General features: G+C 44.8%; 1 protein-coding gene across 5 annotated transcripts in view; it reads left to right on the top strand.

Annotated features, from left to right (window-relative positions):
* Positions 1–27,003, top strand: part of ARAP3 (ArfGAP with RhoGAP domain, ankyrin repeat and PH domain 3) — a 632,921-nt gene that overhangs the window by 364,089 nt on the left and 241,829 nt on the right. For all 5 annotated transcript variants that reach the window (XM_069199483.1, XM_069199484.1, XM_069199486.1 and 2 more), the window contains 3 exons: positions 16,943–17,045; positions 23,702–23,900; positions 25,211–25,274. In XM_069199483.1, the coding sequence (XP_069055584.1) occupies positions 16,943–17,045; positions 23,702–23,900; positions 25,211–25,274 (366 nt within the window). The remainder of the gene's footprint in view (positions 1–16,942; positions 17,046–23,701; positions 23,901–25,210; positions 25,275–27,003) is intronic.

The following is a 27,003-nucleotide window of genomic DNA, read 5'->3' as shown; positions in this document are numbered from 1 at the left end:
TTTGTGGTGCCACAGAAGGACAGAGGCCTTCATCTGATTTTAGACCTGCACTCTCTCAATGCCTTCCTCCGTAAAGAAAATTTCAGGATGCTCACATTGGCCCAGGTCTTGTCTGCCATTGATCCTGGAGTCTGGATGGTCGCTTTGGACCTGCAAGACACTTATTTCATTATACCCATCCTGCAGGCCCATTGGCTCTACCTGTGGTTTTGGGACAGGAGCATTTTCAGTTTGCTGTGCTCCCTTTGGTCTCACCAGCACACCTCATGTGTTCACGAAAGTAATGGTAGTCGGAACAGTACACATTTGGAGGTCAGAGCTCCCATTCTTCCCCGGCCTTGACAACTGGCTGTTGAAATGGGCTTGCCCCCCAGGCAGTCATTAGCCACCTTCAGACTAAAGCGAACATCATGTCATCTTTAGGGTTCACTATCAAAGTGCCAAACTCACACCTAATGCCTTCTCAGTTGCTCCCCTTCATCTGAACAATTCTAGACATGGATAGGTTTCACCCCCTCCCCACCCCTGGGAAAGGAGAGCCCAGGGCATTCAGGCTATCATCCTGATGGTTCAGCCTCTGTCCTGGTTTTCTGTGAGGTAGACTCTGAGGCTCTTGGTACTAATTGCATTAGCTGGACAAGCGTGCCAGGTGTCATGTGTGGGCTCTGCAGTGGGATCTGAAGTCTCAATGGGTTCAACATCAAGGAGACCTCTCCATCACCACCAGGTTTTGGAGGAAGAAGACTGTGAAAGAATTGCAATAGTGGTTACTGAACCACTGTTGGGTCATTGACAGACCCCTCTCCTTACCTCATCCAGATATAACAGTGGTGACTGATGAGTCACTAGTGGGTTGGTGCAGCCATGTGAGACTGGTGAAGATCAGAGGCCTCTGGTTTTCCAGGAAGACACCAGACCTGCAGGTCATCCAATTGCCTTTGAAAGCCTTCTTTCCTTCCATCAAAGGGAGGTTGGTACTGGTGCTTATGGACAACACCACACCCATGTGGTACTGCAACAAGCAGGGTAGGGTCGAGTCAGATCCCGGGCCTCTGGAAATGGCTGGCAACCACAAAATCTTCCTGGTGATGCGCCACCTAGCAAGATTTTTGAATGCCAGAGCGGACAAATTCAGCCAACACCTAGCAGATCACAAGTGGAAGTTAAACCGAAGTGGCTCAGGGTCCCTTCCTCAAATGGGGAGAACCTTGGCTCGATCTAGTCCCTACCTTCTGAGAGATTAAATGTCAGCACTTCTGCCATTGGAGTTTCCAAAGCAGGTCTTGCTTGTAAAAGCCTTCCGCCTAGAGTAGACCTTGGGACTACAGTTTGCCTGTCAGATGATACTTCTTCTTCTGCCTTGAATTCTGATGACGATCAGACTGACCGGACCCGCTTTATCCTAGTGGCTCTGGAATGGGCATAGAAAGTATGGTATCCAGAACTACTGGGTTTGAACATTTGTCTTTAAATCAAGCTGCCCCTCTGAGAGGACCTGCTTTTGCAGTGGTAGGGCAGGCTTCTGCTCTCTGGCCTTCCCAATCTCCACCTTCATGCTTGTAGAAAGAGGAGGGACAGCTGAACACTTTTGACCCTCCTCTGTTGGTGATTGATGTCATCTTGGCTGCCAGGTGTCCCTCGACAAAACCTGTATACACCTGTTGTTGGGACAAATTTGTGGTTTGGTGCAGCACACACCAGATTGACATGCTCCAGTCCAAGTTATCTGATGTTCTGTTGTTTTGTTTTATCTCTGGGCTGGCAAAAATTTCCTTTGCGCACAGTTATAGGGTACGTTTTGGCACTTTTGGCCTTATTATGGTTGGCAAACCAGCCCTCATCATTTAAGTGGCCGTACAGCATTTTCTTTCTCCCTCTCCCTTTGTATTACCACAATGGGACCTTAACTTGGTCCTCACATTTTTGATGTGCACTCCTTTTGAGCCACATTACAGCTGCCCTGGGTGGTTTCTTACCGTCAAGACAGGGTTCCTTGTCACCATAACATTGGTCTGTCGAGTGAGTGGGCTTCAGGCTCTCTGCGTCCATCTACCATACACCACGTTCTTCCCAGATAAACTTGTTGTATGGACACAAGCTTTGCTCTTACTGAAAGTTGTGATGCCGTTCCGTGCTGGTCAAACCATCACCCTACCAGCCTTCTGTGCTTCGCCTTACTCGTGAGATTTTACATTGATCATACCAAAGAACACCGGGTGGAAAATCCGTTCTTTGTGGGGTTTGCTGGAGTGAAAAAAGCCAAAGTCATGCAGAAGTGGACGTGCCCCAATGGATCATACTCTGCATCAAGATCGGCTATGCACTGGCCAAAAAGCAACCTCCAGTAGGACTGCAAGCTAATTCCACCTGGGCAAAGGCTGCACCCTCTGCGTTGGCATGTGTGGTTCCTGTCCTGGATATCATCAGGCAGCTATGCTGACATCATGCCCTAAATTCACGAAACACTACTGTCTGGACAACCAGGTTCGCTGAGAGGGCATTTTGCCCATTTGGTTCTACAGCACTTTTTACTTTGAGCCAATTCACAGACCCACCTCCTAAAACATATTGCTCTGATATATTTTCAAAAGGTTAGCAATCTGTAGTTAGAAGTTTCTATCAGAAGAACACTTTTTGCAGCATTAATCCTTTTCTGTATTCACATGCTGTGCATTATTCTGCCATTTAGTGGTTGGGTCTGGAATTGTCTTGTTTCCCTCTTTTTTCTTTTTTTTTCTTGTGGGCGTTACTGACCACCATTTGGTACTAGGTCTGTCCCCTGTGTGACGTCAGATGGCATACCAGATTTTCCTGTGCATAGTAGCCAGCGTCAGATTCTTTTTTCGTTATTGGGTCTGAAAGCAAAGGAGGAGCTCCAAACAATTTTTAGGAACTTGTTGAAAAACGTCTGAAAAATGTCAAAGAAAGTATTGAATCACCGAACCAGATGAAAAAAGAAAACGATCATAGACAAGGGGACCCTTCAAACTTCCTCCCGACAGGGGATCCCGCTGGAATCAACACATGGTCAGAAAATGAGGCAAGGTAGGTGTCAGGGAAAACACTACCTTTAAATTCTGTCCGAACTGCCATCATAAGTTTGCGCAGAGAGACCCTCATGAAGTATGCAATCTTTGGCTCTCCAAGGATCATGGGGATGAGGACTGTGAGGCCTCCTCTGGATCTGTGTCAAAGACTTAGATTACGCAGAACACAGAGACTGGAATACCCCACAGCCATGACCAGCAGCCAGAGACCACAGGTGTCGTTGAAAGACCTGGGCTTTCCAACCGACGATGATGATGATGTCGAGGGAGCAGAATCAACCCATGTAGAACCGGATGTGGAAATCCTCAAGGTTGACGTTGAAAGAAGGCAGACAGAGAAGACAGCTGTGAAAGATGTCCAAAACAAAGCAGAGGAGGTAAGAAGTCAGTTGAAAAGTTAGGAGACTAAGATCTCTGAGAAGAAACAGCACAAGACGGCTTGACGTCTAAGAAAACAATTTTCGGAAGGCCAGCCGCGAACAAAGAAGGCCTCGGGATACCGTTGAAGGCAAAGCATTGAAAATTATGAAAACCACACGGGTCAAGAGGCCTTGAAAGAAACACCAAGAACCTCAGAGGAAGAATGCCTGATGCCAAAGAAAAGACCATCCTCACTACTAGATGTCAAAAGGGCTGTAGAGATGGAAAAGAAGTATTGAAGGCTGAAAGCCAAAATGGCGGTGCTCCTTCAACGCCTGAAGGAGTTCGCTGACGCACTGAAGGAATTTCAAATTCGAAGCAAGCCTACAATGACTCTCGGTGCTGAAGAGGAGGAAGCAGCTTTAGAAGGCCTGTTGGCACCAGAACCTCATGAGGAAGAGGCCGAGTAGGAATTCTTTGACCCCAAAGGAGAAGATGACCTTGACACAGAGAACCCATAGGGGGAGGTTGATAACTATCCCCCCCCGAGACCATCACACTATACAACAGCCTGGTCAGAAGGGCCGCAGCGACCTTTGGGGTTCCACTAGAGGAGGAAAACTGAGACTTCTGCTTTCTCCTTCAAACTCTGATGTCATCAAGCAAGGGGAATCTAAATCCCCCAACGCTGCCCAGTATACTGGACAAAGGCAAGGAGGCCCTCAAGGATCCAGCTACGACAAAAACAGTTACCCGAGGGTAGAGGAAAAAAATATAAGCCATCATCAAAAGATCCCAAGTACATCCAGGGTAACACAGCTGCAGACTTCATAATTGTCACAACTGACAAAAGGAGAAGTAACGCACGCACTTCCACAGGCCCTACTCCAGAAAGAGAAAGGGAAAGTCTTGATATGGTGGGGAGGAAGATGCAAAGGGAAGCAGCAATGCAATGGCGAAGTGGCGAATTGCGTACTCAAATGCTCTCCTCAACAGATACGGCTACCAGCAAAGGGACTAATTTGATGAACTCATGAAAAAGCTCCCAAAGGAAGACAAAAGGAGAGCAAAGGCGATTATACAGGAGGGAAAAAACATTGCCAACACTTGCTTGAATTCATCCCTGGATGCAGCAGACACAGCCAGCAGACAGATGTGCACAGGCAAAACCTGAAGGAGGCATGTTTCGCTCAGGATATCAGACCTTGAACAAGAAGTCCTATCCTCAGTTTCAACATAGGGGAGGCACTATTTGGGTAGGCATTGGATGAGTCCTTGCAACAGATCAAGAAGGACAATAAAACTGCAAATGGGAGCCTTACAGTACAGAGATACTTTCAAGAGGGGAGGAAGTACACTTAGAAGGTCCACAGGAAGACGGTTCTTCTCAACAGGGCAACTGCGACATCAGACTTAAAGTGGCTCACAATAGGTTACCCAGAAAGCCCAGTTGCAACACCCCACAAGACAGTCTTTTCATGGTAGAGGGTGGGGTAAAGGACAAACCTCCAGAGGAGAAGGAGCAAGTCGAAAATGATGTGAGAACAGACTCAGGCCCCACAAAACACCAGTAGGAGGCAGAACAGCGAATTACCAACGGAAGTAGGCAGAAATCACCACGGACAATTTGGTTAAACGTGATACATCACAGTTACTTCACCCACCAAGAACAAAAAGGTACCAGGTGGTGGAACTTGTACAACTCAGGGAGGAGATGAAAGAACCCATACAAAGCAAGCAATAGAAAGAGTACTAAACAAGGAGAATTATTAAGACCAAATTCGGAACTCAGGTTCACAAACAAATTCATCCACACATAGCATTTAAAAATGACAACACTACAAGAGGTAATCCCACTCCTACAAAGAGGGCACTTCATGCCAGCAATATATTTAAAGTACACCTACCTACACATACCCATGAATCAATCACACAAGAGGTATCTCAGATTCTTGCTCGAGAAAGTACATTATCAATTCAAAGTCTTATCTTTCAGCATAAAATCCACACTTGAGGTTTTTACAAAATGCCTGGCAACAGTCGCAGCCTTCCTAAGAAGAAAGGGAATACATGTCTACCCATACGAAGACCACTGGCTTGTGAACGTGAAAACAAAACAAAAGGGGACATTCAAACAGTGATCACAACTCTGGAAAACCTAAGGTTCTCAATAAATCACAAGAAGTTGTCTCCACAACTGGAGCAGGAAAAGATCTTCCTAGGAGCAAGACTGGATTTGAGGGCAGCACAAGCCTACCTGACTCAGTAGAGGCAATCATGAAGCAAACTCACCTTTACCAGAGGGGATAATACCGGACAGTGAGGACAGTCATGAAGCGATGGGCATGATGGCATCATGCATCCCACACATAAATCATGCAAGACTACACATGCGCCCATTCCAGGAATGGTTATGCAACAACTGGTCACAAGCCACCGAGAGTTAGGGGTATCTAGTGGTTGTAACAGCAGAAATACAGAAGGAAGTACAATGCTGTACATCAAAAAACATAACTCTTGGAGACCATTCAAAACATCAACTCCTTCAGTGACCATTACAACAGACGCATCCCACAAGGGTAGGGGAGTGCACATGGGCAACCTGAAGATTCAGGCCATTGGAGGAACAGATGCAATAAAACACATAAATTTCCTAGAGATGAACACAGTTCTTCTAGCGCTGAAGACATTTCAGGCATACGTAATGGGAAAAACTATACTGATACAAACAGACGATACAACAACAATGTTTTATCTGAACAAACAAGGAGGCGCAAAGTCATTCCTTTTTAGCAAGCTAGCCCAAAAGATATCACGGAAGATCAATTTACAGATGATCCACTTACCAGGGAAGGGAAACAGAGAGGCAGATATACTGAGCAGACAGGAAGGCAACTTAGATGAATGAGAAATAAAACAAGAAATTCTAGAAAAAATCTTCAGGGACTTGGGCTCACAGACAATTGATCTGTTCCCAACAGCAGAGAACAAGAAATGACAATTCTTCACCTCCAGCTTCCAACACCACCAGTCAGAATGAAAAGCCCTGTCACTAAACTGGTAGGGGGAGATTTGCTTATGCCTTTCCACAGATCGCTTTAATTCCAAAGGTGCCAAAGAAAGCCAAACAACCAGGAACAGATCTCTTCCTGATAGCCAACAATGGGCCAGACAGGCTTGGTTGTCAAACTTACTTGAGCTGGTCAAAGGTCAAATGATCAGGGTCAAGGAGGAACAAGACCACCTGACAATGCAGGAAGGGAAGGTTGTAAGGAAATGCTTCCTTGGCATGGTTACCCCCTGACTTTTTCCTTTGCTGATGCTAAGTTATGATTTGAAAGTGTGCTAGGACCCCACTAACCAGGCCCCAGCACCAGTGTTCTTTCCCTAAACTGTACCTTTGTCTCCACAATTGGCACAACCCTGGCACTCAGGTAAGTCCCTTGTAACTGGTACCCCTGGTACCAAGGGCCCTGATGCCAGGGAAGGTCTCTAAGGGCTGCAGCATGTCTTATGCCACCCTGGGGACCCCTCACTCAGCACATGCACACTGCTTCACAGCTTGTGTGTGCTGGTGGGGAGAAAATGACTAAGTCGATATGGCACTCCCCTCAGGATGCCATGCCAACCTCACACTGCCTGTTGCATAGGTAAGTCACCCCTCTAGCAGGCCTTACAGCCCTAAGGCAGGGTGCACTATACCACAGGTGAGGGCATAGGTGCATGAGCACTATGCCCCTACAGTGTCTAAGCAATACCTTAGACATTGTAAGTGCAGGGTAGCCATAAGAGTACATGGTCTGGGAGTCTGTCAAACATGAACTTCACAGTACCATAATGGCTACACTGAAAACTGGGAAGTTTGGTATCAAACGTCTCAGCACAATAAATGCACACTGATGCAAGTGTGCAATTTATGGTAAAATACACCCAGAGGGCATCTTAGAGATGCCCCCTGAAAACATACCCGACTCCAGTGTAGGCTGACTAGTTTTTGCCAGCCTGCCAACCACCAGACATGTTGCTGGCCACATGGGGAGAGTGCCTTTGTCACTCTGTGGCCAGGAACAAAGCCTGTACTGGGTGGAGGTGCTTCTCACCTCCCCCTGCAGGAACTGTAACACCTGGCAGTGAACCTCAAAGGCTCACCCCTTTTGTTACAGTGCCCCAGGGCATCCCAGTTAGTGGAGATGCCCCCCCCCCCCTCCGGCCCCTGCCCCCACTTTTGGCAGCAAGGCTGGAGGAGATAATGAGAAAAACAAGGAGGAGTCACCCCCCAGTCAGGACAGCCCCTAAGGTGCCCTGAGCTGAGGTGACTCTTACTTTTAGAAATCCTCCATCTTGTGGATGGAGGATTCCACCAATAGGATTAGGGATGTGCCCCCCCTCCCCACAGGGAGGAGGCACAAAGAGGGTGTTGCCACCCTCAAGGACAGTAGCCATTTGCTACTGCTCTCCCAGACCTAAACACACCCCTACATTCAGTATTTAGGTGCCCCCAGAACCTAGGAAACTAGATTCCTGCAACCTAAAGATGAAGAAGGACTGCTGACCTGAAGTCCTGTGGTGAAGACGGAGACGACAACTGCTTTGGCCCCAGCCCTACCGGCTTGTCTCCCAACTTCGAAGAAAACTGCAACAGCGACGCATCCAATAGGGACCATCGACTTCTGAAGCCTCAGAGGACTGCCCTGCACCCAAGGACTAAGAAACTCCCGTGAACAGCGGCTCTGTTCAACCATCTGCAACTTTCTTGCAACAAAGAAACAACTTCAAGGACTTCACGTTTCCCGCCGGAAGCGTGAGACTTTCTACTCTGCACCCGACGCCCCCGGCTCGATCTGCAGAAAACCAACACTACAGGGAGGACTTCCCAGTGACTGCGAGCCCATGAGTAGCCAGAGTTGACCCCCCCCTGAGCCCCCACAGTGATGCCTGCAGAGGAAATCCAGAGGCTCCGCCCTGACCGCGACAGCCTGAACAAGGGACCCAACGCCTAGAACCAACACTGCACCCGCAGCCCCCAGGACTGGAAGGAACCTAACTGCAGTGCAGGAGCGACCCCCAGGCGACCCTCTGCTTAGCCCAGGTGGTGGCTACCCCGAGGAGCCTCCCCCTGTGCCTGCCTGCATCGTTGAAAAGACCCCCAGGTCTCCCCATTGCTTTCAATACAAAACCAGACGCCTGTTTGCACCCGGCTGCCCCTGTGCCGTTGAGGGTGCACTTTCTGTGCCTGCTTGTGTCCCCCCCAGGGCCCTACAAAACCCCCCTGGTCTGCCCTACGAGGACACGGGTACTTAACTGCTTTCAGACTGGAACCGGGGCACCCCTGCTCTCCATTGAAGCCTATGTGTTTTGGGCACCTCTTTGACTTCTGCACCTGACCGGCCCTGAATTGTTGGTGCAGTAACTTTGGGGTCACCTGAACCCCCAACGGTGGACTACCTTGGACCCAATTCTGAACCCTGTAAGTGTTTTACTTATCTGTGAACTAAACATTTACTTACCTCCCCCAGGAACTGTTAATTTTTGCACTGTGTCCACTTTTAAAATAGCTTATTGCCATTTTTGTCAAAACTGTACATGCTATTGTGATTATTCAAAGTTCCAAGAATACCTGAGTGAAATACCTTTCATAAGAAGTATTACGTGTAAATCTTGAACCTGTGGTTCTTAAAATAAACTAAGAAAATATATGTTTCTATATAAAAACCTATTGGCCTGGAATATGTCTTTGAGTGTGTGTGCCTCATTTATTGTCTGTGTGTGTGTACAACAAATGCTTAACACTACCCTCTGATAAGCCTACTGCTCGACCACGCTACCACAAAATAGAGCATTTAAATTATCTCTTTTTGCCACTATCTTACCTCTAAGGGGAACCCTTGGACTCTGTGCAAACTATTTCTTACTTTGAAATAGTATGTTCGGTGGCATGTGTAGCTGCAGATACACATGCTGTGCATAGTCCGCCGTCTGGTGTTGGGCTCGGAGTGTTACAAGTTGTTTTTCTTCGAAGAAGTCTTTTCGAGTCACGAGACCGAGGGACTCCTCCCCTTTCGATTCCATTGCGCATGGGCGTCGACTCCATCTTAGATTGTTTTTTTTCCGCCATCGGGTTCAGACGTGTTCCTTTTCGCTCCGTGTTTCGGGTCGGAAAGTTAGTCAGAATCTCGGAAAAATTTGTCTGCATTGTTTCGTTCGGTATCGGGTTAGTTAGAACAAATCAACACCGAATCTTGAAGAGCTCCGGTAGCCCTTCGGGGTAATTTCGATCCCCCGTCGGGGCCTGGTCGGCCCGACCGCGTGCGACTTCGAGACTGATGGAACGGACCCCGTTCCGATTCTGTCCTAAATGCCATAGTAAATATCCTTATACGGATCAACATTTGGTCTGTAACTTGTGCCTGTCCCCCGAGCACAAGGAGGATACGTGCGAAGCCTGTCGCGCGTTTCGGTCGAGAAAAACGCTCAGAGACAGAAGAGCCAGGAGGTTGCAGATGGCGTCCACGCCGACAGGGCAACAACAGTTCGAGGAGGAGGAAGAGGAAACTTTCTCCATCCATGAGTCGGATTCCGAAGAATTCGACGTCGAATATCAACCAACCGTGAGTAAGACGTCGAAACGAAAAACACATGAAAAGACCGACAAAGCCCAGGGGACGCCACCGCCAACAGGCCATGGCTTAACCCGGAAAGTAGGTGACCGTCCAGCGGCACCGAAAAAGGGCGAGCTGGTGTCGAAGTCGTCCGACTCGGGTCGAGACACAGGCACGCAGCAATCTCGGGACCTCGACAGAGTGGTGCAGAAAAGGGTCGATACCGAGACAGCGGCACCGAAGCTGCTCAGCACAGCGGCACGAAGTTGGTCGGCACCGAGACGGAACGACACCGAAAAAGAAAAAGATCTTGTCGGAGCCGAGAAAATCCAAAGACACGGTTTTGGTGCCGAAACACCCAGCAACCGAACCGAAAACTGGTTCCTACTCAGAGGAACAAGGAATGTCCTCTCAACTAAAAAGACATAGATTTGAGGAGGAATTACAAAGAATACAGCCAGATCACACGCAAAAGCGGATCTTTATTCAAAAGGATACAGGGAAGATCAGCACTCTTCCCCCAATCAAAAGAAAAAGGAAACTTGACTTCCAGCAAGGAGACAAGCAACCACAAGCAAAAGTGGTAAAGAAGGTAACTCCACCACCCTCACCACCACCATCAACTCATGCATCACCGGCACAAACTCCACCATTAACACACTCACCAGCTCATACCACAATGAACCAGGATGATACGGATCCATGGGACCTCTACGATGCTCCAGTATCGGACAATAGCCCTTAGTCGTACCCAACTAAACCGTCAGCACCTGAGGACAGTACATCATATGCACAGGTGGTAGCTAGGGCAGCCAAATTCCATAATGTATCGCTACATTCGGAGCCTATTGAGGATGACTTCCTCTTTAACACCCTGCTCTCCACCCATAGCCATTATCAAAGCCTTCCCATGCTCCCAGGAATGCTAAGACACTCGAAACGGATATTTCAGGAGCCAGTTAAAAGCAGGGCCATAACTCCAAGGGTGGAGAAAAAATACAAGGCACCGCCCACAGACCCTGCTTTTATCACATCACAACTGACACCGGACTCAGTAGTTGTGGGGGCAGCTCGTAAGAGAGCCAACTCGCATACATCAGGCGACGCACCACCTCCGGACAAGGAGAGCCGCAAATTTGATGCAGCGGGAAAAAGAGTTGCAGCACAAGCGGCAAATCAGTGGCGCATCGCCAACTCGCAAGCACTCCTAGCGAGATACGACAGGGCTCATTGGGATGAGATGCAACATTTCATCGAACATCTCCCCAAAGAGTTCCAAAAACGAGCGCAACAGGTGGTGGAAGAGGGGCAAAGTATCTCGAACAACCAGATACGATCTGCCATGGATGCAGCGGATACAGCTGCAAGAACAATAAATACTGCAGTCACGATAAGGAGGCACGCATGGCTGCGCACATCTGGCTTCAAGCCTGAAATACAACAGGCTGTGCTCAATATGCCGTTTAATGAACAGCAATTGTTTGGGCCGGAGGTGGACACTGCAATTGAAAAATTAAAAAAGGACACCGACACAGCCAAAGCCATGGGCGCACTCTACTCCCCGCAGGGCAGAGGCACATTTGGCACATTTCGTAAAACAACTTTTAGGGGAGGGTTTCGAGGCCAACCCACAGACGCCAGCACCTCACAAACAAGACCACCTACCTACCAGGGACAATATCAAAGGGGAGGCTTTCGGGGACAATACAGAGGGGGCCAATTCCCAAGAAACCGGGGAAAATTTCAAGGTCCCAAAACCCCTCAAAATAAACAGTGACTCACAGGTCACACAACCCCTTCACACAACACCAGTGGGGGGAAGACTAAGCCAGTTCTACAAATCTTGGGAGGAAATAACAACAGACACTTGGGTCTTAGCAATTATCCAACATGGTTATTGCATAGAATTTCTCCAACTCCCTCCAAACGTCCCACCGAAAACACACAATATGTCAAAACAGCATATAGACCTTCTAGGACTAGAAGTTCAAGCATTACTGCAAAAAGACGCAATAGAATTAGTACCAATTCCACAAAAGAACACAGGAGTTTACTCACTGTACTTTCTAATACCAAAAAAGGACAAAACTCTAAGACCAATACTAGATCTCAGAACACTAAACACCTACATCAAATCAGACCACTTTCACAAGGTCACGTTACAAGACGTAATCCCATTGCTCAAACAGCAGGACTACATGACAACATTAGATCTAAAGGACGCGTATTTCAATATACCGATACATCCCTCGCACAGGAAATACCTAAGGTTCGTATTCAAGGGAATACATTACCAATTCAAAGTGTTGCCATTCGGAATAACAACTACGCCAAGAGTCTTTACAAAATGTCTAGCAGTAGTAGCTGCACATATCAGGAGGCAGCAAATACACGTGTTCCCTTACTTAGACGACTGGTTAATCAAGACCAACACGCTAACAAAGTGTTCACATCACACAAATTATGTTATACAAACCCTTTACAAGCTGGGTTTCTCCATCAACTATGCAAAGTCACACCTTTTGCCGTGTCAAACACAGCAATACTTAGGAGCGACAATCAACACAACAGAAGGGATAGCCACTCCAAGTCCTCAAAGGGTTCAAACATTTCACAAAGTGATACAGGCCATGTATCCAACACAAAAGATACATGCAAAGATGGTATTAAAACTCCTAGGCATGATGTCCTCATGCATAGCCATTGTCCCAAACGCAAGATTGCACATGCGGCCCTTACAACAGTGCCTAGCATCACAATGGTCACATGCACAGGGTCAACTTCTAGATCTGGTGTTGATAGACCGCCAAACATACATCTCGCTTCTATGGTGGAACAGTACAAATTTAAACAAAGGGCGGCCTTTCCAAGACCCAGTGCCAACATACGTTATAACAACGGATGCTTCCATGACAGGGTGGGGAGCACACCTCAATCAACACAGCATCCAAGGACAATGGGACGTACATCAAAGAAAGTTTCATAGAAATCACCTAGAACTACTAGCAGTATTTCTAGCGTTGAAAGCATTCCAACCCATGATAACCCACAAATACATTCTTGTCAAAACAGACAACATGACGACAATGTATTATTTAAACAAACAGGGGGGGACACACTCGACACAGTTGTGTCTCCTAACACAAAAAATATGGCATTGGGCAATTCACAACCACATTTGCCTAATAGCACAATTTATTCCAGGAATCCAGAACCAGCCAGCAGACAATCTCTCTCGGGATCACCAACAAATCCACGAATGGGAAATTCACCCCCAAATACTGAACACTTACTTTCAAATTTGGGGAACACCTCAAATAGATCTATTTGCAACAAAAGAAAACGCAAAATGCCAAAACTTCGCATCCAGGTACCCACACCAGCAATCCCAAGGCAATGCTCTATGGATGAATTGGTCAGGGATATTTGCGTACGCTTTTCCCCCTCTCCCTCTCCTTCCATATCTAGTAAACAAATTGAGTCAAAACAAACTCAAACTCATACTAATAGCACCAACATGGGCAAGACAACCTTGGTATACGACACTACTAGACCTGTCAGTAGTACCTCATGTCAAACTACCCAACAGACCAGATCTGTTAACACAACACAAACAACAGATCAGGCATCCAAACCCAGCATCGCTGAATCTAGCAATTTGGCTCCTGAAATCCTAGAATTTGGACACTTAGACCTCACACAAGAATGTATGGAGGTCATAAAACAAGCAAGAAAACCATCCACTAGACACTGCTATGCAAGTAAATGGAAAAGATTTGTTTGTTACTGCCATAATAATCAAATTCAACAATTGCATGCATCTCCAAAAGATGTAGTAGGATATTTACTACATTTGCAAAAATCAAATCTAGCTTTCTCTTCCATAAAGATACATCTCGCAGCAATATCTGCGTACCTGCAGATTACTCATTCAACTTCCCTATTTAGAATACCTGTCATTAAAGCGTTTATGGAAGGCCTAAAGAGAATTATACCACCAAGGACACCACCTGTTCCTTCATGGAACCTCAACATTGTCTTAACAAGGCTCATGGGTCCACCTTTCGAACCCATGCATTCTTGTGAAATGCAATACTTAACGTGGAAAGTTGCATTTCTCATTGCCATCACATCGCTAAGAAGAGTAAGTGAAATTCAGGCATTTACCATACAAGAACCATTTATTCAAATACACAAGAATAAGGTAGTTCTAAGAACAAATCCAAAATTCTTACCAAAGGTTATCTCACCGTTCCACTTAAATCAAACAGTAGAATTACCAGTGTTCTTCCCACAGCCAGATTCAATAGCTGAAAGAGCACTACATACATTAGACATCAAGAGAGCACTAATGTACTACATTGACAGAACAAAACTAATTAGAAAGACAAAACAACTATTTATTGCCTTTCAAAAACCTCATACAGGAAATCCAATTTCAAAACAAGGTATTGCTAGATGGATAGTTAGGTGCATTCAAACCTGCTATCTTAAAGCAAAGAGAGAGCTGCCTATTACACCAAAGGCACACTCAACCAGAAAGAAAGGTGCTACCATGGCCTTTCTTGGAAATATTCCAATGAACGAAATATGTAAGGCAGCAACATGGTCTACGCCTCATACATTTACTAAGCACTACTGTGTAGATGTGTTATCTGCACAACAAGCCACAGTAGGTCAAGCTGTACTAAGAACTTTATTTCAAACTACTTCAACTCCTACAGGCTGAACCACCGCTTTTGGGGAGATAACTGCTTACTAGTCTATGCACAGCATGTGTATCTGCAGCTACACATGCCACCGAACGGAAAATGTCACTTACCCAGTGTACATCTGTTCGTGGCATTAGTCGCTGCAGATTCACATGCGCCCACCCGGCTCCCCGGGAGCCTGTAGCCGTTTAGAAGTAGATCTTCAACATTTGTACATTTGTAAATATATTACTTTAACCTTCATTTTGTACATACGTATTCATTCCATTGCATGGGCACTATTACTAGCATACACAACTCCTACCTCAACCTCTGCGGGGAAAACAATCTAAGATGGAGTCGACGCCCATGCGCAATGGAATCGAAAGGGGAGGAGTCCCTCGGTCTCGTGACTCGAAAAGACTTCTTCGAAGAAAAACAACTTGTAACACTCCGAGCCCAACACCAGACGGCGGACTATGCACAGCATGTGAATCTGCAGCGACTAATGCCACGAACAGATGTACACTGGGTAAGTGACATTTTCCATACAGAGCCAACTTCCTACAAAGGTGTTTCAGCCGGAACCAGCAACACTCAATCTAGCAGCTTGGTGCCTGAATACATAGAATTTGAACACCTACATTTACCACTTAGAAATATGGAGATGCTAAAAGAGGCAAGAAAGCCCACCATGGGACAAGGCTATGCAGCAAAATGGAGATGGTATCTCCAAAGTGCAAAAAACAATGTGATGGATACAATAACAAAACAAGAAACTCTACTAATCTATCTTACCCATTTGCTGGATAGTGGGATAAACTCTTAATCAATTAAAGTTCATTTAGCAGCTATTGGTGCATACACCAGGGGAGCATTATGTAGAAGCCTTTTCACCTCACAAGTGGTAAAAAGCTTCCTGGAGGGTTCCAAGAGATTGCACCTCCTACAAAGGCCCTGGCACCTACGTGGAGCCTAATTACAGTACTGGAACAATTGATGACAAAACCATTCAAGTCCATATACAGGCAGAAGGCCAATATATCACATTTAGAACTCTCTTACTTAATGCAATCAGAACACCACAGAGAGTGAGTGACCTTCAAGCATTAACAATATAGGAACCCTTTGTGCAAGTACATAAGGACAAAGTGGTTCTCAGAACAAACCCCCAATACCTACCGATGGTAGTGGCAATTTCCATGTCAATCAAAGCATTTAGTTACCAGTGTTTTTTTTAAAAACCCATAAACACAACTAGAAAAAGCCCTACATACCCTTGACATAAGGAGAACCTTAATGTACTATTTACAGGAGACTAAACAGTTTTACAAGGGAAACCAATTTTTCGTCTATGTAAAATCCAGCAAGGGTTCACCTGATGCAAAGGGAACAATTGCACAATGGATTGTGGAAACAATACAAATATGCTACTCAACAGCAGGAAAGACTCTACCTTCACGTCCTAAAGCCCACACAATAAGAACAAAGGGTGCAACTCTGTCCTTCTTAGCATTCCAATCTGCACAGGAGCATCATTGGCATCTCCACCCACATTTACCACACAGGGTGCAGACATACAAATGAACAAGGAAGCTCAGGTGAGACAAAAGGCACTACATCACCTGTTTGCAGTTTCATCCTCATTTAATGCACAGCAGGTGAAACCAGAAAACTCTCCAAGTTGCAAAACGTGTCCCTCTGGTAAGTAACCATTTCGGTTTTTTATCTTCGGCAACACTTTCTAGTAGAAACTCTTTTGAAACGCAGATTCCTCACCGACCATCCCATCCTTCCTTTGTTGTGAATTGGGATCTATCCATTAATAAGATCCCAAGTCTAGGAATCTGCACACAGGCCAAAACCAATTTTCTGTTGGGGCACTGCCTCTGGAGCCACAGACAGACTATAAAGCAACTGACGTCAGTGCACAGGAGTGGTGCCTAAATGGGCTCCACATGCCATTTCTGGGGAAAATGTCATCAGACGGCATCAGTGAGGAGGTGCACTAACAGGCGCACAGAGGTACTACTGAAAGTTTGTAGATCCTGTCTGACATCTGGGGAATATTCAAAGGGTGAGAAATCTGTGTTTAGATACAGTCTATACTAGAAATACTATTGCCAAAAGTAAGTAACTTGTTCATGTGTGCTGTGGAATATAGGGTCTGGTGGTCTTTGGATGTATCAATGTTAATCTGAGAATCTGCCCTTGTTCTCAACAGAATTCTGTGTCCCGTTTCTAGGTTTTGTGGCACATTTGAGATCTTTCTATCCTCCGAGAGGGTACATTACTTTGAAACACATGGTGCTGAAATGCTGCAGACCTGGACGAGTGCCATTGGAAAGGTAAGACACCATGAGAGGAAAGACAGGTCACAGCCAGTGGAGGACACGTTCACACAGCACACACGTGTTATGAAATAGCAAGAAACCATCTGTTCTGTGCATAATCTGCAGTAGAGTCCCTCATCCTGTTGCAGTTTGGTATTACAGAAGGGGAATATTACAGATGATTACAAAGTCTCTTCTTTAATAGTGAAGGCATGAGATCAAACATTGTGTATGCTCATTTGGAGCTACATATTTATATACACTAGATTGGGGATGACCCTTTTCGAAGGAGGACATTTTCTTTGTGATCACTCATGTTCCTGTTACTTGCATGCATGTGTGCAAATGGGCCCCGTGATAGGTGCTGTTATCCATCCCTGGGCTTGCAGACCTTTCTTGCACTTCTTTACGAGGACCTTGCAGGAGGACACACTAAGTAACCCTCCTTTTGCTAACTTCTGCCAAGTCGAATTTGTGTCTTTGTGGACACGCATACAGAAATTGCAGATATGTGGCCCAAGAGTGGGTGCAGACAATAACTACTCCCCCTTTATGGGGGACTGAGACATCCCTCAATGGCCAAGGATAACACTTTCAAACCTTCATGGAGCACTGGGTGAAACCGTCCCTATATAATTATGTAAAGCCTGGTTTGCTGCACAACTGCTCACAGTAAACAGTTGTGGTTGCACTGCTTATCACTCTATTATTTATGTAATTTAGCAAGCAACACTAGTTAGCACATCTTGCAAATGATTACGCTAATTGTGTGTGCAAATAGGTGTCAAGCACTGCTTTAGTGAGCACAGCCGTTAATGTACTAGAACTTGTTTTGGAGACTTTTAATAAGGAACAGAAAGCTTCTGTGTCAAGACAAAAGCAGATGTGAGAAGCATACGTCCTGCAAACAAAGAGTGACTCGGGCCATCAGAAAGTGGGCTGTGGTACAGCTGTGTGCACTGAAGGAAGTTCCTCATTATATCTGATAACCTAGGCTGCCACCTTGTTAGGCTCTCCTGGCTCTGAATGGATCAGACTCCCAGGTAACCGGGTTAACAGCATGACACATAATAAGCATTTTGAATAACCTGCATGATGCGCTATTTGTCTGCTCTGGCTGATGGCCTGCCCAGTTCCCCTGTTGTCCTGGCCCCTTAGGCACTGTCCGCCTCTGATCACTGCCCTCCTCCCAGTCCTTGACATTGACTGTTCAATCTGCCTGTATGGTTACACTAGATTTCCTGCCCCTTGCTTCTCACTCTCATGGTAAGCATTTATGATGTCCATTCCACATGCCTTTCTAACCTAAAGGAAGCTCTGCCCAAATTCATCCTACACCCATCTCACATCTAACAAAGACCTAACCTGCAGACTATTTCCTACTTTGTGATCAATGACCAACCCAATCAAATAGCCACACCAGTAGCGCTTCCATCCCACCTTCACCCATGCATCTAAATTCTCTTTTCCCACCTACTCTCCCACTATCAGACTAATTTGACTTCTCTTATTTATCTGTGGTTAACACATTCTCTCCACATTACACCTCTAGCCCTTCTGCCCTTCAGTCCTAGATCCCCATAATTTGTACTGAAAATACACAGTGCATACCCACCAACTCAAGATGGTGGAAAAACACCGCTAGTGACTATCCAGAAAATGATCACTCTGATCCCTTGTTGTGATCTTGGATCAGGCCAGATCAATGAATAACCTTTTATGTTCCTTCATAAACATTCCCCAATGCTGCTGAATACCTTTTAATCTCTCCTCTCTTCACACCATGCGTATAAATCTTACTCAGTCCTCCCTCATGGCCAGCAAATTTGCCTCCTGCTGCTGATTCTCTACTTCATCACCAAAAGGTACCCAACCCTGTTCCATCATTTTCCTTACCTTCCTTTACCCCTCGCATCTGATCGTAAATAATAGGTTGCCTTAATAGCCATCCATCACTGCATGGTCGTTTCTTTCATGTCAGTCTGTGCCAAAACTGAGACAGCCTTCTACTTATCCACCACACTCTCATCAGTGTGACCTCATCCCTTTTATATATGACACAATCATTCCCACTCACTCAACCGGAAATAATATGATGCATTTTCACAACCAATTTAAAATAGTCTAATCAACCAAGGCTACCATCACCTTCCTAGTCACTAACAGTCTTTGTTAGGTCAGTAGCCTAATTATCCACGTCCCCATGTGATTTCTAACCTTTTTGGTAAAGTAATACATTTTATCACACGCGTTCTGCTGTACCTACTTCAGTTGCTCTCAACACTGCTGGCAGGCAGTGAGGACCTTATCACAAAGCAGGCCCCTCCTAATTTCCAAAGTGAAAATGATATATCACCACCTACCTCTCAAGCATTGTCAGTGTTACAGTGTCATTCTTCCCCTGCACTGAGGATGTCATCACCTCTTGAAAGCGTTCAACTCTGAAACCAGGACATCCATTATTCTCCCCCATATTATTATTCTTCTCATGAACATAGACACATTTTCTTTCCTCAGAGGATTAAAGCGAGCTCTAAACACTCAGCTCGTTCCCAAGAATAATCTCCACAAGAACGTAATGTACACTCTCATGAACTCGAAGAGTACGCAGGTCACCTATCTTCATCCCTGCCATAGGCCCCCACCAGACCACAATTTTATATGTTTTGTAATGCTTATACCATTGCTCTTTTAATCCATGCCCTTGCCTTCTCCCGGTATAAGCAACCACTATTTGCTCCAATCTTATGTACTGCCTTTGGAAGCTCTTGCACAGACTTTCATGCAGATTAATATAAAAGCATCCGCTCAAGCAAGACTTAAATAATGTAATTGAGCTTCAATGTACAGAACATTGTAGCTTTTGTAAACATAACATACCATTTATTTGGGGTGGGAAGCAAACCATGGATGTAAGAATAGGGTGGAAGTTACGTTTTAAATTTCATATGCTCTTAATAATGATCACATTAAATGATATTTTGAAATGACATGAAATATTGATTATTCTTACTGTTAATATGGCATCCTTTAGTGATCAGCTGGAAAATTGACTTACAAATGCTTCACACAGTGACATTATTAAGGGCTCATTTCCTAGATGGTGCAAGTTATGCAGAGAAATGTGCAATAAATAAAGTATACAGGACTAAACCCTTATGCCCAAAACCGGAAGCTGGGTAATAAAAGAAAAATAAATACATGGTTCTGGGGGACTCATTTGTCTCTAATATTAAAGCACTCTTCTACCAGATTCCAATCAAAACTTATTTTTATTCTCAACATAGATATACTTCATTACATCAGTAAAAATGGTGCAGATGGTGCAGACGGCGCAGTGCTCAGTGTGCAATAGTGTGATAAATTAAGCAATGGTACATAAATACATAAGGGATACCCTATATATTTCTCTCTATACAACAATGGTACAGTATGTGTACATTAATTGCTATCTCCAGTTTCTTTACGGTAACAGACAATCCCTCTCAAAACTGTCAACATTTCAACCCTATTTGATCTTTACCAGGGTCTCTTCAGGGCATGTATGCCGTCCGGCTCAATACCTCTCCGCAGAACGCATCATGGAGTGGTGTCAGATGTTATAAGATCAGTCTCCCCAGCTGGTCTCAGCAAAAAGTGAGACAAACAAAGTCCCGTAGTCTGTATCAGCAGCGGCAATCATTAGCACGTTTTCAAAACTACATTGGCTACAGACCCAGAATTTGCAATGGCTCCATTTCGAACCCAAATCTCTTTAGTTATTATATTGATAAACAGTTCATACATTAATTTGAAAAGTAGTACTTCTGTTTGCCTTCCATTATAAAACTTAGGAGAATAGTGAATGCAGACTATGACACACCAATAATGCAAATTAATATGACGAGCCTGCTAATGTGTTCCATTCACTATGGGTACCTTGATACTTATGCATTTAGGTCTTGAGAACACAGGGCAAGTACAAACTAAAACATCTAATACTTGTGACTACTAAGAAAAGAACGAATCTGGGACTTTGAATGCAAAAACGATGGACTCAAATGCAGTGTCATGACCTGGTGTGCAGGCAATGTCAATTTTATCCTACATTAAAGGTATTATGGAAAGTGAGACTAGTGAAGCCATTTCACCACTTCACAAGCAGAAGTCTGCTACATTTAGGATGTTGTGTTCTTTGGACATTGTGCATATAAGAAATCATTGTCAGGGTTGGAAATGACTCATACTTGTCCCGCCAAATAAATTAAAGTGGTAGAGATCTATTCTGCGAACCTCAGCTCAGCATCACTTGTCGTACCATGAAGAATGTGAAGACACTGGCATGCACACCACATCCCAATAGAAAGCCATTGACGCAAGGTACATCCTTCACCTCCATGTACGTGCAAGGTGTTTGTAATAACTTGGAAGACCAACCACTCCTACAGTGGAGACTTGTGTTATCATAGTCCACACTGATAAGTTAGATGTCAGGGAAACGGGGGAAAGTCCTGAACCATGCGTCCTTAACAATGCAGACGTTTCCCAAGCAAGTGTTACCACGCTTGCTAGAACAACGCATGGCATTTTCTGTGCCTTAACCATGCATCTGCTAAACTACACATATGCATGGTTAAGGCACAGAAAAAGCCATGTGTTGTTCGGGAGAGGACGTGGAGAACGCGGTGAGGTAAGTAGTTTTAGCAGTGGGGTGGATTTAGGGCTTAGGGTGGAGGGGTGTCGGGGTACTATACATTTTAGGAGAAGGGGTGGGGAGTCGGGGCAGTTTTTTTAGAGCTCAGGGTGGGGGGGTGAGGGTAATTTTGTTTTTAGGAGAGGGGTGGGGTGGTCGGGATAGTTTTTTAGTGCTTTCGAGGTAGTTTACTTATTAAGGTGGGAGGTTTTAGGACTCAGGGTGGGTAGGGGGTTTCACAGTAGGTTAGTTTTTAGGGGCAGAGGTGGGGGAGTCCGAAAGTTTTTTTTTAGGGCTCAGGGTAGGTGGGGGGTTGGGGTAGCTTAGCTTTTAGAGGCTAGGTGGGGGGTCGGGATAGTTTTTTCTTAGGGTTCAGGGCGGGTGGGGGTGTAGGGGTACTTTAGTTTTATGGGGCAGGAGTGGGGGGTTGTGGTAGTTTTTTTTAGGGCGCTCAGGGCAGGTGGGGGATCAGGGTAATTTTGTTTTTAGGGGAGGGTTGAGTGGTCGGGATTGTTTTTTTTCTTTTTTAGGGTTTAGGGTGGGTGGGGGCTCAGGGTAGGTTAGTTTTTAGCGGCAGGGTTGGGGGTCAGGTTAGGTTTTTTTTGAGGGCACAGGGCAGGTGGGGGTTGGGGTAGTTTAGCTTTTAGGGGCTGGGTGAGGTGTCTGGATAGTTTTTTTGTTGTTTTGTTTTAGAGCTCAGGGTGGGTGGGGTTGTCGGGGTAGTTTAGTTTCATGGGGCAGGGGTGGGGGTCAGGGTAGATATTGTTTTAGGGTTCAGGGTACTTTAGTTTTTAGGTGTGGAGTTTGGGATAGTTTTTTCTTTTTAGGGCTCCGGGCAGGTGAGGGGGTCGGGGTAGTTTAGTTATTAGGGGTGGGGGTAGTCTTGGGCCTCGGGGCAGGTGGGGGGGTTGCATGAGAGAACCACGCATGTGGTTTTGCATGCTGTTTCCACACATACCTTTACTAGGCATTCTTTTACAACGGAATCCATTGTAAAGGCATGTGTGGTAAAGGCATGCATGGAAACAACGTGGTCATGGTCCCTCCCAAGTTGTTAAGGCGTGCGTTGTTCAGGCCTGCGTGGTTCCATTATGCAACTGGAAACAGGAAGCACATACAGTAGTAAGATCAGTAACACTCTACCACTCATGAAACCTTAAACAATAGGAGGAAGAAATAAACACTGGAGATTTGTGTTATCAAATCCACGTCTATAAGCTAGATGTCAGAGGAACAGGAAGCACATACACAATGCGATCAATAACACACTACCATCCATGAGGCCTTAAACAATAGGAAGAAGAAATAAACACCACATTGAAAGGGACAAACACTGCCAGGATAGGGCAGCACAATTAAACTAGGCCTAGGAATACAGAGACACCGGTGGATGACATGAAAATAGTCATCATTAGGAGCACTCTCCTTCTGTTCCAAGCCTTCAGCAGTCTTTAAAATCCCAAACATACCAAGTGGCCTTTGGAAACGTTGGATCTTGCACCATATTAACATTGCATAACATTAGACGGGATTTGATTAGCCTGTATTTATATATACATCACTGAAAAGACTATTGTAGTAGGGAACAATTGAGGGAATGTCTTCTGATCTTGTAAGACCGGAAGGAGATAGATTATAGGAAGGATTATTTATAATGTTAATGATAGTGTTCTGGAACAATGGCCTTCCTCTGTACTGCTTGTAGCCTCTGTAAGTGCATTTTGGATGAACTCTTACAGAGGTGAGATTGGTGCACACTGCATCTTGGGTTCAAACATTGACTGGCTGGTTTGGGTTTTGCTCAATAGCATAGTTGGAAACAGGACGTTTCCTTTGTTTAATCAATATTAACATGAGCTTGGCTTCAATTACTTCTTTCATATTAGCTAAAGATTAACACTAGATATTTGACTAAATACTGACAATTGGTTGTAATTTGTACTGGGTGTACATTTTAAGGCAACTATTCATGTACTCATGTGGGCCTCTGTCTTTTCAGTGGTTTACCCCACTTAGCTGTCATTGCCTCGTGGGGCATGAGTTTCAGCGTGTTGGCAGGCTGCGCTACAAGTCCATGTTGAACCCAAGCCAGTGGAAGGAAGGTTTTTTCCTGCTGCAGCGATCACATCTCTTCATCTGCCCCGGAGAGGATGGAGCAGCCGAAGACAGCATCAACTTACAAGGGCTTCAGGAACTGAGTGAGTACGCCTTTTTACATCTCCAAAGTGATGGACAGAAGTGAAAGATAGGATCCTACCAAAAGTCTAACTCTTTCATAGGTTATGGGCATAAAAGCCTGTGTTAGTATAATACACTAAAATATATTTTGAATGAGTGCTCTTTTTGGTTATGAAACTTTAAGATAATTTATGTTTTTGATTACATTGTGGCCTTTGCAGCAGTGATGGTAACGTAAATGATTATTGAATTGATAGTGAATAAACAACTTTCTAATGCTAGAATTTAATGTTCTTTGTGCTAGGGGCACTACTCCCAGCAGTCCTTGCCTCCTTCCTTTCAACATTACTCTTCCCTTACTTACTTTCCACTGCTTTCTTTATGCCCTTCTGTCCAGGGTGTTATTCTCTTTTCTTTCCTGACAGTCTTCCCTCCGTATCTCTTCCTTTATTCTGCCTTAATTATCCTACCCTTTTCTTGCTTACTTTCTTTCTTCCACCTTTTTCTTACAACATTCGTTCCATGCTTCATCCCAATCCAGCTTCCTTTTTACCCCTATGTGTAATTTCCACATGTTCCCTGTGCCGGTGTTTCTCAGCTATCTTCCCTTTCTCAGGCTGCTTCTTTCCTACACCTCTGTCTCTTTCCTTCCCCTGGGTAAGTATTTGTTCTATGTTAGGCAGTCGTGGGCACAGTATACTGGTAGTAATATGCCTCTCTGCTTTCTCCTAACTACCAACAATGACACCACACTTGGGATGGGCAACTAAATGCAGAGATCCTGACTTGTAGATGCAGGAATCTGCCAGCCAGTCCTCTTGGTGTTGGTGGTACATACACACAAATCAGTGTCCCTTCCTGGGATGCATACAGTGCCCTTCTAGTTCCTTTATCTCAGAAGCTCAGGTAACTACACACAGTGCTTAATTTGTGCTTGTTGTTTCCGGTGCTGAGCATCGGCACTTATTTTTGAGGGGGCCGGGGCTTATTCTTTTGCCTCAAGCATTTGCTGCGAGCAAAAGACACACATGGGAAAGACAGAGGAAGGGAAAAACGAAAAAGCGTCATAAAGGGTAAAGTAGAAAGCTGCAGGAGTGAGCTGAAGAGGCAGGGAGTGGCTTTATATGGATTGAAGAGGCCCGAGATGGCTTCAGGATTACGCCCCCTCAGTGTTCCGTGCTCGTACATTTAATTGCAGCAGCCGCGTGTTTAAGAGGAGGTCTTTGGGCACCGGCACTTGTTTATTTACAAATTAAGCACTGACTACACACCTACATTCTACAGAGAGAAATGTGTTGATTTTATATCTGTTTCATTGTTTTGAGAGCAGGTGTTACTACTCAATCAGAGAACTCAGACAAGAAAGAAGTCCTGATCTTGGGTGAAAAAGGAAGGTGAGAGCATTATTTTTCATCCTAGTCCACCTGTTTTTTTAAAGTATTTCCAATGTCACACATATGTATGGAAATATTAATCACTAGTGGCTATTGATAAAAGGTTGGTGGTATACAAATATCGCACACAGTACTGTCCATGAGGGAGTATCTGCCATGGCTTACAACTAAGCAATTTCATAAGAACTCTATTTGGTCGACACAAGCCCTCTTCACATTTGTTTGTTTTAACCTGCTCCATGTTTTTCATGTAGTAAAATGGACAATCTTTGAGGCTAATTGAGATTTTTTCTATGTTTTTAATGTTGCTGTTCATCATCAAATCTATAAATGCAGAGTGCAATTTGGTAATCATCGCTCCTCCCCCTCCAGGTTTCTATTTTTTTTGTGTTACTGCATTTTTTAAGTTCTTTTTATTGGTTACAAAGAGTTTACCACAATAGAGGCACAAGGTGAAGGGCCATAAGCAGTATTACAACGACAGGGTATTTAACGAGACAATTTGATATGTTGCTGAACCCACCTCTCCCCCTACATCATACAACCTCTGTCCTTTATTTGCATCTCATTTATATTGATATAGCAGTCCACTATAGGTTTACCATGGTTGCTAAATCCTATTTTATTATTTAGGACAACCTCTGCCGTCATAATTTTGTCAAGGGCTTGATATGGAACTCCATTGTTGTACTGTATTTCTGACAGTAGTAGTTTTATATTCTATATTACATAATCTGTAAACTTGATTATAGTTTGTGCATGTGATTACAATGTTGCTAAAAACTAAATTGAACTCCAAGCAATTATTTATGGGCACGAATAAAGGAGACAGCATTTTCCAAAAGAAAAAAGAAAAACACAAACAATAAAGCAGACTGTAGAGACTTGGACTAATTTGGAATATTAGGTTGGGGACCCCCTGAACTTCAATTGAAAAAGTGGTTATGGGTACTGAAAATATCCCCCACTGTGTGTTGCGAATGGCACATTTGCCATGGAAACATGTTTGGGTTCTCAGCATTTTATATTCTCCGTACGTATCCTTCAGTGAAAATCTGAGTGGCTCTGATGGATTCTGCTAGACATTTTCTCTCCAAATTTACATTCCAGTGGCGAATGAAGCTGCTTTATTGGACACACTTCTGCTGGCCTTTCAGAATTCTCGAAGTATGGCAGATATTCTAGGAGTTGTTAAAAAAACAAAACTGTTTTATTGTGTAATGACAAATCATAAATCATATTTGCCCCTTGTCCTTTTGAACATACATATTTGATGGCATGTGTGGCTGTAGATACACATGCTTTACATACTTCTGTCATCTAGTGTTGGGTCCATAAGTTTGCAAGTTGTTTTTGTTTGAAAAGTATTTCGAGTCGCAAGGTATAGTGACTCCTCCTCTTGCTGGTAATGCGCATGAGCATCGACTCCATTGTTAGATTGTTTTCTTCCACTGTCGGGTGAGGTCATGTTTTCACTGAGCTCCGTCTCAAGACCATCTTTAGGCTTCTTCCATTTGGGAAACCCCCCTACCTTTGGTATTATCTTTCAAAAGCGTATGTTCGATGGCATCTGTCGCTGTAGATACGCATGTTTTGCAATAGCTCGCCATCTGGTGTTGGGCCGGAGTGTTACAAGTTGTTTTTCTTCGAAGAAGTCTTTCGAGTCACGGGACCGAGTGACTCCTCCTTTTTTCTCAATTGCGCATGGGCGTCGACTCCATCTTCGATT

The sequence above is a fragment of the Pleurodeles waltl genome, chromosome 7, assembly GCF_031143425.1.
Source record: "Pleurodeles waltl isolate 20211129_DDA chromosome 7, aPleWal1.hap1.20221129, whole genome shotgun sequence".
In the NCBI taxonomy this organism is placed as follows: Eukaryota; Metazoa; Chordata; class Amphibia; order Caudata; family Salamandridae; genus Pleurodeles; species Pleurodeles waltl.
This window is presented reverse-complemented; position numbering and strand designations above follow the sequence as displayed.